The 14,967-nt window shown below is 41.4% G+C and overlaps 1 protein-coding gene across 7 annotated transcripts in view; it reads right to left on the reverse strand.

Annotated features, from left to right (window-relative positions):
- Nucleotides 1-3,411: 3,411 nt before the first annotated feature.
- Nucleotides 3,412-14,967, reverse strand: part of Itprid2 (ITPR interacting domain containing 2) — an 82,441-nt gene continuing 70,885 nt past the window's right edge. For all 7 annotated transcript variants that reach the window (XM_055600636.1, XM_055600638.1, XM_055600635.1 and 4 more), the window contains 4 exons: nucleotides 14,353-14,418; nucleotides 13,378-13,833; nucleotides 6,290-6,408; nucleotides 3,412-5,736 (listed from right to left, as the gene is read on the reverse strand). In XM_055600636.1, coding sequence (XP_055456611.1) covers nucleotides 6,304-6,408; nucleotides 13,378-13,833; nucleotides 14,353-14,418 — 627 coding nt within the window. In that variant the 3' untranslated portion in view covers nucleotides 3,412-5,736; nucleotides 6,290-6,303. The remainder of the gene's footprint in view (nucleotides 5,737-6,289; nucleotides 6,409-13,377; nucleotides 13,834-14,352; nucleotides 14,419-14,967) is intronic.

Below are 14,967 nucleotides of genomic sequence, written 5' to 3' on the forward strand. Positions count from 1 at the left end.
GAAGCCTCTGTTCTCCATGGCTCCTTCTTTTTAGGCTTGTCTTCCTTCCACACAAGTGTAGGTGCCACTGAGGCAGAAGAGGGAATCACATCACCCAGAACCAGAATTCCAGTAAGCCAGCCAGTGTGGGTGCTGGAAAGTAAAGACAGGTCCTCTGGAAGAGCAGCAGGTGCTCCTAACCACTGAGCCATCTCTCTAACCCGAAACTCCAGATCTTATGAAAGAATAGTTAAGTTTCTGAAGAGTAAATGGGACAGAGGTACTGTTAGTCTCATCCTCACAAAACAGTCTTGCTGTAGAAAGAGGAAAAGGGTCTGCATAAGGACATTGATTTTAGGGATATATTCCTTATTCCCGGTGACTAAATTATAGGAAAAAAAAAAAAACCCTGAAACTCAGTATTTTTGTTCCTCTGTGACTAAATCATATGTCTAAGCTACAGATATAACTGTAGTCTTTCTGTTCCCTATTCTTGTCAAGCACAGCCATCCTAAATTCAACATTATAATAAGGTCATGTATCTATTTCTTCTCAAGGAGAAGCCAAATAAGTATTTTCATTATGAAGGAATGAACAAGCTTTGAATGGGCTTTGTATGCATAAAGTTCTTTTTGATTTTTCATTTCTAAAGTCATATATATATATATATATATATATATATATATATATATATACACACACACACATAAATACCATCTACATACAGAGTACCACGTGGTATGTCCATGCAATGATGCATGCACTGTATATTGTTTAGTCAGATTAAATATATATATTTTTACTGTTAAGATCTTTAGTTATTTTTATTGTCTCTTTTTAAATATACAGTACATCATTAAATCACTCTAGTATGTCACTTTCTCATGCTGGTGTAATTGTAACATAGGACTCATGTATGGACGGCTCCTTATTCCAGCCTCTTTCTAGTTTTCTTCAGTATTGGGGGTTTAGTGTCGTGCAAGCCAGTTAACTGCTCAGACACCCCAACTACTCCTTCCTCTTTCCTTTTCCCAGCCTCTGGTAACCACTAGTCTCAATTTCTGAGATCAACATTTTTTTTTTCTTTTTAGATTTCACATGGGTGAGATGATGACATATTTATGTAAAAACTTATGATAGTCACTCTCAAAACTCAAGATAATCAAGCAGGATTAACTGTTACAGCATAAAGTGTGAGGTCTCTTATCCTGGAAGATAAGCAGCTTCCAAGCTCCACAGCAGTGAAGGCCACTTGTCCCATACAGAAGGTGTATCTAGTATTGTGTCAGAATATTTTGAAGCTGCCTAAATGTTTCTTGTTTGAATTAGAAACCAGGAAGTGGGCAGTGGCCACCACCTCTCAAAAGTGGCTTCTCTTTTCATTGTCCTAAGAGATATCAAGGTCATGAAAGATGGATTTCCTTACTTCCTGATTCTGTGTCTTAGATAAGTCACAGTTAAATGTCACTCTGTTCCTAATCTCCTGGCTGGAGTTACCCATTTCCTCCTACCAAAGACACAGCCTAGTCCAATGCAGTGTTTTCATACATGGTAGTCTGAAATATTTCTAATATCTAGCAGTTGAGTTTTTATTTAATTTTAGATTTGATGCCTTTCAGAATCACATCAAGTCGAAAATCAGTTGGCTACCCCACATCAACTGGAATCTAATGTTTTGAACCTCTCAGAAAGCAGTTAGAATGTGGTCTGCTTTGGATATATTTTGTTTGCAGTGTCTGTGATATAAACTCAGGTTGGAGAGATGGCTCGGGAGGAAGAGCCTTTGCTGCCCAAGCACAGAGACCTATGTTTGATTCCCAGCATCAGTGTGGTGCCCAGGTATGTAATGCCAGAACTCGAGAGAGGTGGGTCCCTGGAGTTTACCATCCAGCCAGTGTAGCTGAGACTACAAGCTGCAGGTTCAGTGAGAAACTGTCTCAGAAAGCAAAGTGAGCGGTGATTGAAGGAGACACTCAGTGTTGCCCTCTGGCCCTAGTGCACACGTGCATATGGATATGAACACACACACCACAAACAATAAATTCTTAATTTGTTCCACTTTTGTTCTCAAGTTTTAAGAACCCATAATCTACCTCTTCAGTTTTTCAAGGATTAATTTATTTAGAATCTAAATCTTGTACTACGGACCAGGCCGGTCTGGTCTCCTCTGTATTGTGTGAAAGGTTCATGTTGACCTTATGACAAAACTCCTGCCTCAGCTTTTCAAGTGATAAAATTACAGGCCTGAACCACCTTACTCCATTGAGACTTTGAAAGCTGTTTTCTATAGCTTATATTTCACAAAAATACTTTTCTAAATAGTGGTGGCGCATGCCTTAATCCAAGCACTTAGGAGGCAGAGGCAGGTGGATCTCTGAGTTCAAGGCCAGCCTGGTCTATAGAGCAAGTTCCAGGATAGCCAGGCTACACAAAAAAACCTGCCTCGAAAAACCAAAAATGAAAAAAAAAATTATGAAGCAAGTATAAGTGATAGGCCTAAGTATATATCATCTTCCAGTCTCAACAGACACCCACATAGCACATCCTAAGAGATAGAGACACTCACACATAGATTAAAAGTAAAAATAAAATAAAAATTTAAAAAAAGAAAAAGAAATTTTACTACCAGTTCTTTTTATTCAATTTTTTATTGAATGGGGTAGAATGGTTGAATAAGTCTAATTGTGATGAGGTTTCAGACTAGAAAATAATAAAACTACGAATGTTTAACATTTGTCATTTAAATACTTTTCTGTTCTAAAAAAAAAAAAAAAGTGGGAGGGAAACCCCTTGTGGCTGACGCTGTATCCATTGTAAGCTTCAGCCAGGGAGGGCTTGAGTGTGTTGACCTGGATGAGGGTATGTGGCAGAGAACAGGAGTGGCACCTGAACCGATGCTTTACACCACGGCTAACCACAGCCTGGGAGATGGAGCTGAGAGCCCAAAAGATCAAGATTTCCCCAGGGATCACGAGAGAAAGAGCTGGGCTGTGAGGAGCGCTGCCTTGCCACCAGGGTAGCACTGACAGCACAGCAAGAGAAGGGCTCTCCTCTCCCACACATTGTCCCATGACGTCATCCAGCTGAGAGCCCTGTCAGGCAGGGCTTGTCTTCATACGGAAAAATACGTTCCTCATGATTAATGCCATCTCAATTTGTCCTCACATGGAGCTGTCTGAATAAGCATTGCCTCTATTTGAATGTCTGTATTTTGTATATATTAATAGATGAAAATGGCATAATTTCTGACCAAATACAAATCTCAATATTCACAACTGAGAGTTAAGTAATGACCCTAATTATTCTGTGTCCCCACACACTGGGATAGGTTAGTGAATCTGACTTAGAATCTGCTTTATAATACTTAAAGGTGCTTTTGCTTTTTGAAAAATAAAATCTTTGGACTGTAGAAATAATAAAAGGAGCCATGAATCATCTGTGCATGGATTTACTAAACACGTAACTCGGGAACACGAGTAATAGACGGTCGTGTTTAGCGTGGATGGCCTTCCCATCACCGGGCACTTCCTAAAAAGGAGTGGTACAGCGCGTGCTTCCATGGTCGGTGTCACTGAGTGCCTGAAAACTTCAAAAGTAATCTCAGGGTTTTCTGCTGAGCCTTCTTCAGGAAGGCTCTGGCAAAGGCGGTCTTTAAGAACATGGCTCTCACCAGGCATGTGGTCCTTCAAACTCACTTTTGGTGCTGTGGATAACTCTTCACTGATGTCCCTCTTGAATGACATAACCTCACACTCTCCAGTTCTCTGTCTTTAGTCTTAAAACTTCACTCAAACCAAAAGACATTGATAGACTTCTCTGTCTGCTTGAAGTTATACTTTCACAATTTTTTGAAATGGACACAGCTCAACATACCTTACATTAAAAACGCATCCGTTTCCACCTCTTTCTCTGCTCCTTCTATACAGCATGGTGGCTTGAAGACGGCAGCTTCCCAGCAAGCTCAGAGAAACAGAGAGACAGTGACGAGCTTCACTGTATCCATGCGCCAAGGGACAGGTCTGTTGGCTCAGCCTAGTATTGCAGTTTTCAGACTACCAGTCTTGACCACCAAAACCTGGGGGTCTCACTCTGTTAGAAATAAACTGAAATTGGCTAAAAGCCTGAATAATTAAAATCATTAATGCCTGCATTACTTCCTGTTCATGTGGAATGTCTGGTTTAAGCGTTTACCACCACCGTCAACTGGTTAAACTGCTGAATAATTTGACTCAGTAATATTTTAATATCTGTTCTTTTTCATTTGTTTTTATGACAGACAGTTTCATGTAAGTCCAGGCTGGCTTTGAACTCCTGCATCTACTTCTCCAGTACTGATTACAGGCATGCTGCTCTTCATAGTTTAACTGCACACTTTAAGGAGAGGTTCAACCTGGTCTTACATGGCATCATAGCCCTGGACCTTTCTGAGCCCAAGAGTGTCCTCTTGGTGGTGGAGCCTGACCTTCCTAAAAGCAATGCAGAAGCTGAGTGTGGGGGAATAAGCCTTTCGGACTTTATTGGTTAGCCTTCAATCCAAATTCTTCATGTTACAGCTCAAAATAAGAAATTAACATTTTAGGCAAAATAAATACTTTATTGTTTTAATGGGGTTTTTCATTTTTTGTTTTTTTTAGAGATCAGCCTTTGTGTGATAGCTCAAATATTTATAAACCTTTTAGATTTTCTTTCAAAGAGTGCTAACTAAGCACTTTTGGCTAAAATTTCTCACACAAGGAAACATAATAGGAGTTGAAAATTACAAATGCTAAAAGATTAATTTCTAATAACATTTGATTGTTACCTTATACATTTATTTCACATATAGAAGACCAGACAGGAAACCCTTTCTTTCTTCTTTCAGGAAAACCAAGAGTTTTCACTGGTTAAAACTGAATTAAAATCATTTATGCATGAGAAAAACAAGTCTAAATCTCATTTTTGAAAAAGAAAAACCAGCTTATTCAGTTGTAGTCCATCCATTCAAGTCACAGGCCCCACTATCTTGACAATACTATTTAGTCTAAACGACAGAAGAAACACTTAAAGTAAGACATCCGGACAATGCAGAGTGCACAGTGCTTACCCCAGGGCACATAGCTACAATAAAATTACAATGCAGAGCGTACACAGTGTCTACCACAAGGCACACAGCTCGAATGAAATTACATTTGTTTGGGGCAAAGCAACAGGTTTACAGTGTAAGAACATGAAGTAGTTGTAGGTAACCTCATGAGATCTACCCTGCTGCTTCTCAGTAGCCTCCTCAAGAATTAAGAGCAGTTTTTACAACACAACAGTTAGTCTTCTTGGAAGTGACCCCAATGAAGAGCAGTGGAGGGAAAGTCATCGGCTGCTTCAAGCTCTCAAACGATGAATCTGTTATTGCACAGTAAATACCTCACAGAGGTCAGTGTTGTAGAAGCTAGTCTGCAGAAATATGTTATTTATAAGTTGGTTACATCTGGAACTCTTCAAGTTTTACAATTAACTCTACATAGGATATCAACTGGAACAATATTGACAAACAAATAAATACCAGGCTTTCAGATGGCCAGTCTGACAGTTTAGAAATGGGTCAGCAACACGCCTAAGTTTCTATGTATGTTTTTAAGCTTTTTATGCAAAGCAGAAACCATACACCGCATACAGAAACACACTGTCCATGTGCACAGCAGCCCAGCTCAGTAGGGAGGATCTTCCAAAGGACAAGCAATACCTCCAACGCCAGTGGTACAGTTAGTGGGGGCCACCCCAACCCTAAAGAGGAGGAAAAGTGAACAGTAAACACCCTTCAGATACCACTTTAGAAGTTCCTTAAATGCAATGTTATATTTGTTCAAGTAAATACATAAATGTCATAGATATCTCTATGCCTATCTATCATCTATTTATTATTTATTTAATAAAATGTAATTATAAGTGAATCTACATATCTGTTTAAAAGACAAAAATAATATGGAAAATAATAAATTTCTTTGACTAATTCTCAAATTCTTGCCCATAAATTGTACATTTGAAATATAACTTAATTAATATTAAAGTAAGATTCAGGTCTAAACCCCAATTCCAGGATTTATTTGCTACAATGACTTTCAATGTAAGCACAGACTGTAGGCAATTCTGTTCTTAAATTGAGTTGTCTAGACTTTAAATGGGTTGTATATGGCTTTCCTAGCACAGGATAACTATGACATATGTTATGAAAATAAAAATAAAAACTCAGCTACAGATAGCAGACTGCAGTAAGTAAAAAGTTACAAATCAAGTGTGAGTGTTCATGTCGTCACATGAAGACACTGACAAACATTACCCAGCATGCTCCTCTCAGTGACTGTCCGACTTAGAGCCAGATGCTTTACTTGAAGACACGGCTGCCAGAAGTCCACTTACAATTTCTCGTCGAATTTCCCCAACAATAGACTCTTTAATCTATAATGGCCAAAGGAAAAAACATGCATTTAACAATATGACTACACTATTGTTTTTCTGTTTTCAGATAAAATATATACCAGTCAATTGTGGCAGCTGGCTAAATCGGAGAGAAGATGGCAGCCTTCGTGTAACAAATGCAAAGAGGCACTTTCAGGATAGGCCCATCCCGCAGCTCGCATGAGACTCCAGGTCTAGGGTAGGACAGCCCAGCCAAGGGCATTATGAAACCATAGCTCTTATGAGCCAAACATGATAAAAGTTCTCTCGTAAGCTACTTCACATAACAGCCTCCTAGGAACAAATGTGAGGTTTGCCATGCTGCGTTTTATGGATGTCGGGAAGTCAGCAGGATCTATGCAATTAATGCTAAGAAAACCTGATGTGTAGGCAGAAATACTCTGCCTGTTTCTGCCAGCTAAAAGAATATCTACACAAGTTATATACTGTCTTAACCTAACACACATTTTAAGTGGCCAGAAGAAATTTTCATTTAGTAATACTTATGCTTTAAATATACACATACAACCATTCGCTCTAAAATTGCTTGTTTCTCTTTAGTGATATGACATACTTGTCACTGTCTGACTTAGAAAGAGCCTTTGTCTTTGGTTAGGGAAGTGGTGGAGTCAGTAAGGTGCTTACCATGCAAGCATGAGGATCTGACTCCGATTCCCAGAAGCCATGAGAAAACAAAACAACAAACAAAGATCGCGTCGCAGGTGTGGTGAGCTGTGCTTGTAATCCAGACACTGGGGACGTAGGGGCAGGTGAGTGCCGGGGACTAGCCAAGCCAGCCAGCCAGCCTGCCTAGGAATCCTAGGCCAGTGAGAGACTCTGTCTCATAAAATGAAGCAGAAGCCTCTTGAGGATGACGCCAGCGCTTGTCCCTGGCCTCCACAGGAATGTACATGTCCACACACAAACAAACACCCACAATATGCACACACACAAAGCAAGAACACGCATCTCATTTTGTTGGTGAAAAAAGCAAACAGACCCGAGGCAATGACCATTCTAATTAGGATTTTCTTGTCCAGATGTCTAAATACTACATTGCCTCCTTCCTCCTTTTCTTTCTAATGACATAGCTTCACCTCCAAACAGCTCTCTGTAAAGGCTTTAAATGTACATTTCCTGAAGTAAATTGATAATGCATTCCCAAATTAGTACTGTGCTACTCTCAACTAGCTCTTAAAAATTCTACATTTCCACAGTTTCCTGTCAGCCTGATCTATTTCCTAAAACGTTCCTAAATACATCCTGAAAACATCTCAACTGAAGTCTTTCTAAAAATGGCTCTGCCATGCAAAACTGGTACATAACACATTGACTTATATATGATTCTTCACAGAAGCAAAACAAGGCTGAAGAAATGGCTAGGCTCACAGCTACAGAGACAATAGAAATAAAATGTTTCTTTGCTATCAGCCACCTATCTGCCTTGCTCCACATATAAATAAATATCACTTTACCTTCTACCACATTTGTAAAACATTACATAACAAAGTTTTTGAAATTTATAATACTTTAGATCCATTTTTAAACAGGTATGAAACATGAAAGCCAGAGTCTTGTAGGCACCATACATAAAGCAGATGCAGTATGCAGAAAAGGACCCAGTGAAAATCTATATCTTACAAGAAGATGGGCAGCGCTTTCTAAAGTGACTCTATGGACAGCTTGGTTACATTTCCTTCCTGCTCATCATTCAAAACACAAACTAGCCAACTAGTTAGCTAAGGATGTACCAATTAAAAATGAATGCTAAGCATGCTGGATAACACAGATATTACTAGCATAAAGCATAAAGGAGAAGACCCTAGCAAGGTGATATGTATCTGCAGTCCTGGTCATTTGGGAGGCTGAGACAGGGGGACTGAAACCACCTTGAGCAAGACCCCATTTCAATAAAGAAGAAAACAAACATGCAAATAAAACATGAATCTCTAGGAACACACAAAATGATCCTGTCTCACAATCGACTAATTAACTATCTAACTAAACAAACAAACAGATAAATAAATGAAAGCTGGAAGTGCTGGCACAGGCCTTTAATCCTAGCACTGGAAGCAGAAGAAAGTGGATCACTGGAGGCCAGTCTGGTCTACAGAGGAGCTCCAGGAAGACAGGGCTATATACTGAAAGCCAGTCTCAAAAAACAAATAAAGAGACAAAAACAAACAAATAATAAAACAAAAGAGAAAGAAAAGTAGCTATATTTAAACTTGCTCTGAAAATAACACAATGTCTGTAATAAGCCATTTTACAAAAAAATTGTCGACAAATAAATTTGTTCTGAAGTTCCCCATGCTGTAGAGAAGACAGGAGGGTCAGAGTAAGAAAATTCTAGGAGCCCCACATGAAGACCAAGCTCTCCACCGGGAACATATGTGCAGGGCCTGGGTCCAGACCAGCGGGGGCTGTCTGTGGCTAGGACTCTCTTACATGCGTCTGAGTCCTTCCCCCTGGCAGGGTAGAGAGTGTGCTCAGTTCTGATAAATCTTCACGTGCTGGGATGGGCAGGTGGGGGAGGGGAAGAGGGATACAGGAAAGAGGAAAGGAGGGTGGGCCCAGGAGAGGAAGGAGGGGACTATGATTGGAATGTAAAGTGAACAGACAGACAGACAGATAAGAAAATTCTAGGCTGGTTTGTACCTTTGTGAGCAAAGTTTCCAAAAGGCTGTGGACAGGCTAGATGTTGTTTCAAAAAGGCTGTTTATTACTCCACACATGGGCTTGTTGGGGGGTATGTGTGGCTACATCTACATCTACACACTGCCTACAGGCCCAAAGCCTGGCCCCTTAACTGGTCTCTAAAAGATTCCAGGGAATACATGAGAACTTGTGTTTTTACCCAACACGTGTTTAAACATGTCAGACGTAAACATGTCAGGTGTAAACCAAGCCTAGAAGCTTAAATAAACAAAACCTTACCAAAAGCTTTAAGACTCTGCGTAGTCTTGACATTGATGTTGAATTTGCCTCTGTGAAAACGGCAAATTTTCACATATTGTATTATCAGTCGCCTTTGTTTCCTATGCATACGTGTATTTCTAAACTATCTGCAAACGGTTTCGGACCTGATCTACACACGTCATAAATGGCTCAGGCCAGCTCTAAGGCTGTACTGTTCTGCCCCACTGCGGGGTGGGAGTGTACAGTCTGGGCAGACAAGGAGCGTCCTTAGTGTGACAAGTGTAAGTACAGACTGTGTTAAACACTTGTCTGAAAGGATCTGTGGATGCTCTCCTTCCACGGTGGGATTCCACTCAGTGAGTGCACTGTGAGCAGCAAAGCACTCTAAGACCCCACAGGGTGCAGGGGTGGAGACAAGGGCCTGAGAGACACCATTGTGCTCATGCACCACGCAGGAGTGCAGTAGGGAAACTTCCCAAAAGCTCCTGCTAAACAGTGTAACCCTCACCTGCCAAGCTCTGCCACCCAAGATTAGACTGTGCCTTCCTGAACGGCGGCTTTGTTAATGGGGTTAAGGGCCACAAACTTACTGGGAAGATAAAAATAAAGCTTTATTTTCTTGGGAGCAGATACAATAAGCTTAAAAACTTGAAATTTAGTAACACAGACATTTAAGTTTACAAGGTTACCAGTTGGAAATGAATGGATTATGGAATAATCAACATTTTAAATATTTTTATAAACAAACATAGAATCAACTAGTTGAGTTATGTTAACAGTATAAACAGGTTTTGAATTTTAGCTAGGAATGAGCCAGTGTAATTATTCAAGTACGTTCAAGTTCGACTTGGTAAGTGTGCCCTGTTCATCTGTATATCCAGGGTAAGCTCTTCTCTGAGGCCAGCAAGGGAGGTGTCAAGCAGGTCTCCTTCAAGTGTTGCCATATTCTCAGCTGAATGGCTTCTCAGGAAAGGTTGAGTAACACATTCTGAAAAGTTTGTCAAACATTTGCCTACCACTCCAATTTAACTGTTGACAAAGTATAGCATCTTTCATATTTAATGGGAGAGTCCTATAAATGATTAAGTAATTCTTTAGGACCAAGGCAGCATAATGGAAACAAATGACTTCTTCTACGCTCTGTGCTATTGGCCAAAGAATCAATGTTCTGGTCTAAAGCGAACACTTTCTTCCTAGGAAATTACTTGCAACATGGACCAGGCCAATAAGTTTTAAAATGAGAACTCAGGCATGCAGTAAAGGAGTATGCCAAACAAGCAACAGAAAGCCAAGTCTTCAGGAGGACTTCAAACCCAGTAAGTTAAAAGGAACGAAAAATATCAAAACCAGTAAAATAAAAAAGAGCAAATGTGCCATTAGCAAATGCAGCACAGGTAGAGCAATTATGTAATCTAACTCAAGCGCTGTCCCATGTATAAACATGCACCATGGAATGGCTTCCTACTCACGTGCATACCTGACTGAGGAGCCTGAACGTGCATTTAGCTAAATATTAGTCAGCCACAACTGACTCACAAGAATAACTCCATTTGTAGGACAAATGAGTGCATAGAATTAAAACCTACTAGTTCGCAGTTGTGTCTGGAGAATAAATAGAAACATGCAACTACGCTGATTTTGAAAATGGGTATTTGTTCCAATACGTTCCAACATGCCAGAAATCTAGGCTAACAATTTGCATGTAACACAAATGTCATGCTTGTTTATTTGCATTTCATCCTTGAGACACACAAGAGGCCGTAGAAAGTAGCTTTCAGCTGAACCCAGGAACTCCAGAGCACAAAATGCAGGCGACTTACACATCTGGCAGCAAGGTCAGCGCTGTGCATCAGCCACTCCTACTCACGCCTGCACTACAGCTTTGCCAGATTTCAGAGCAACCTTCCACTTCATGGTAGCCGCTCACAAGCTCCAACCTCCCACCCCTATTCCACAAGCACAAGTCAAACATTTCCAGGGTCAAGGACCATTTCACTGTAGTATATCTGCTTCCTGATGCTGACGATGGATAGAACTACGTTACTGCTGCGAGTAGTTTTATATTTTTTGCCCTTTTTACTGTCACTGATGAAGTTTGGAATGTCATCTTTCCAATCCTATTCTACTCCAACAAGTCCTACAGGTTTTAGTGCACATTTTCACGGCACAGACACTTTCAGGAAGACACTATCATCTCTGTATTCACAGAAGACTCACTGTTGATTTTAACGTACTTTTCATGCTTCTACTGTGTAATAAATGACGGCTCCATATGTGCAAGCACCGATCTTTGGCCCCAGATGATCAATGGCCCTTAAAAGGGAGAATTCTATGCCAAGAATTGATTCTAAAAGTACAACAGATTCACATTTACATTAGAAATACAGATTGAAAATGCGGAGGCCTAACTTTTATTTTGACTTATCTGGCTCCTAATGTCCTTAGGATACTGTATAAATTGTGTTGCTGGTTTCTCCATTTTTCCTTTTGCTTGGGCAGTGCTGGGGGTCACAGTCAGGGCCCCACACATGCTGTGTGTCACCTTTGCTGGGGTCACAGTCAGGGCCACACACATAATGTGTGTCACCTTTGCTAGGGGTCACACTCAGGGCCCCACACATGCTGTGTGTCACCTATGCTGGAATCACACTCAGGGCCTCATATGTTGCCACTCAGTTACAGATCAGCCCCTAATGTGACTTTTTACATATATAATATATTGTCCTATTTAACTAGCAGCAAAAATAAAGGTGTTTATCATCAGGAGTTTTAGGAGTAGTTGTAAAAAAAAGTAAAGCTAGTTATGTTTCCTCTTTGTTGAAAACAGAATAAAAAAGTTCAATGTGTACAGCCTACAGAGAACCGGTTAGAAGCCACTGTGAAATCTGCCCTTGCCGCTCCCCCCTTTAAAGTAGATGCACTAGTTTATACTAAGGAATTCGGTGGCAAAAGTGTTATAATTTAAACCTAAAATTCTCCCAGATGCTCAGACGCCAGAGGTTGGCCCTCAACACAGTGAGGCAGAGGTGGGGCCTGGTAGGAAGCAGCAGGCCCCTGGCACAGGGTCTTGGGTGCTCTGTGCTATCCTGGCCCCTCCCTTCCCGCCCTCCCTGTGTCCTACTCCACCCCAGCTTTCTCCCACAGCTCTGCTCATGAGCAGCAGAACCCGGCGTTTGTGGGCTGAAACCTCTGAGAGTGACAGAGCAGACCTTTCCTCTTTTAGCTTGTTCTTCTCAGGCATCTTGTCACAGCTATGGGAAACTCACTGTCATTCTGTGCATCTTCCCAATTAACTTTGGACCCTGACTACTAACCTCCATGAATGTTTGTGGTCCCTTTGGTGACCCAAACTCTGGTTAACACATTAGCTTCTCATGCTCTTGCCATCCAGCGTGAACCCCATTTTCATACTATAATCAACCTATGACCAATTCACAGAAATTCTACACTTCTCCAGCCATCAAAGAAAAGAGAACAGATTCTTTACAATTCTTAACCTCCTCTTTTTCGCATGCCAACTGGAACTTTAGAAAATGACAGCTTTTAATTTTGGAAGAGGTCTAAATTGTAATTCCTCATTTTACACATGTAGAAATGAGAGGTTTAAAGCGCTTTACCTTAGACCTTCAAACTTTATGTTTATAATAAAGTTTGAATTTTTATGTTTATAAAGTTTTTCAAACTTAAAGTTTATAAACTTAAAAGTATATGAACAGCTTCCACTAGGGTGGAAAAGGCGGTGGGATTCAGTCCGAAATCTGCAGAAATGCAGGAAAACTGATCTAAAGCTTTCTGCAAATTACTGTCTACAGTGAAATCAAAGTCTACCAAGTACCAGTACCTGAATAAATCTACCTCAACGCCTACCTGCAGCTGAGGACGCAGACTCGGGCTCCACCCACCTCCCAATGCCTGCCCGCAACTGAGGGCTTCACCCACCTCCCGACCCCCACCTGCAGCTGAGGGCTGCACCCACCTCCCGACCCCCACCTGCAGCTGAGGGCTGCACTCACCTCCCAATGCCTGCCCACAGCTAAGGGCTGCACCCACCTCCCGTATGACTTGCTGAAGCTCATCCTGCTCTACATTCTGGTGCATTTCCTCAGCCGCTGGCATGGGTAGGAGATCCTCAGGCTCTTCCTCCATGTGAGATGGAAGTCCCACAGCCCGTGGGGCTTCTTCAGCTGCTCCAGTTTCCTCAGAACTCTCCAGATCCGGAGGCGTCTGCACAGAGCCTGTTCTAGATGGGGCAGTTGGTGTCAGGGCCACGGAGGCTCGGAATATCTTCTTTCTGGCCACTATGCGGGTCCTGGGTTTGCTCCCAGAAGGCGCCCTGGATCTTCTGTGGGTGTGGGAAGGGCTGGAGCAGACAGAAGATGACTCTGACGTGGCTTGAGAGAAGACGGACTCCGAGCTCTCTCCAGGAGGAATCTCAAAGCCCATGTCTCCAAGGCCCAGGCCCAGCTCCGACTTCAGGTATGACTGCTCCCGCATTAGTTCTGTGACCTGGAGGCCAGAACATTGTTCTTTTTCATTAACTTATTTACTGGTCAATATCATTCACACACACATACACAAATTTAAACTCATAGTAATCTCATGCCACACCCTGAAAACCTAGGACATGCAGTTAAGTAAAATTTTACTACTTAGCAAGGAGATGTCTGAATTCTTTCATGGAGAAGTAATTAATGAAGCCTAAAACAGCTACTCAGAATGCTTTGCCAATGAGTCTAAAGTATAATGATGATACATAACACAGTCACATGACAGGCGTGTGAGGACCAGCATCCAAAAGGAAGCACTCCTTGGGTATAAATGAAATGTTCCGATGGTGCAGGACCTCCTTAGGCCATAGAGACCCACCACACAGTGATGAGGCTAGCTAGAGGCCGAAAATGACCCTCCTTTCAAAGTGGCAAACCCACTTCCAATTAATTTAACTTGTTAAATTCTGTACTTCAGCTGCATGTTCGTGAGATTCTAGACTCCCCGTCCCAGTGACCTAGAAAGATGGCGCCTTACTGGTTCCATGACATTCAGTGGAGATGGGCACAGTAAGTTATCAGCACTCCGGCTGCCGCACATCCCCTGCAAGAGAAGCGCAAGACACAGGCTCACGCAGGCACACAGTTTCTCAGATGCAAATGCTTCACGATAAAATTACTTGGCTACTTATTTCCTCGAAACAGCCCTTTATGTCACACTGAGGTCACTGCCATGGATTCCGCCAAATGTACTACCGTGACAGCTGCACTAACTCTCTCTTTCTCGCTCCCACCAACACAGTTCCAAGCACGATGAGTCAGAATCATGAAAACATGCATTCATAATGATCTGCAATATTATTTTATCTATGTATATATCCATTCTCATTCTCCTCCACATTTTACACATATACTTATTTGAACAAAATCAAACATGAGAAAAGCAGGATAAAATTCAAAATTTCAAAGCAACACATTTATAACTGTAAAGATATTGGCAAAAATAAGAATATAATGGTGAAACCCAAATTCCATGGGAAGGAGCATTAGAGATGATGAGCAATAGTGTGGAGCAAGGACAAAGTGTCCCCTTCGTTATGACTGGATGTGGGTCCTACAAGGACCTCACCTTTGGCAGTCAGGAGACACAGTG

The sequence above is a fragment of the Psammomys obesus genome, unplaced genomic scaffold (genome assembly GCF_907164565.1).
Source record: "Psammomys obesus unplaced genomic scaffold, mPsaObe1.curated_primary_1811, whole genome shotgun sequence".
In the NCBI taxonomy this organism is placed as follows: Eukaryota; Metazoa; Chordata; class Mammalia; order Rodentia; family Muridae; genus Psammomys; species Psammomys obesus.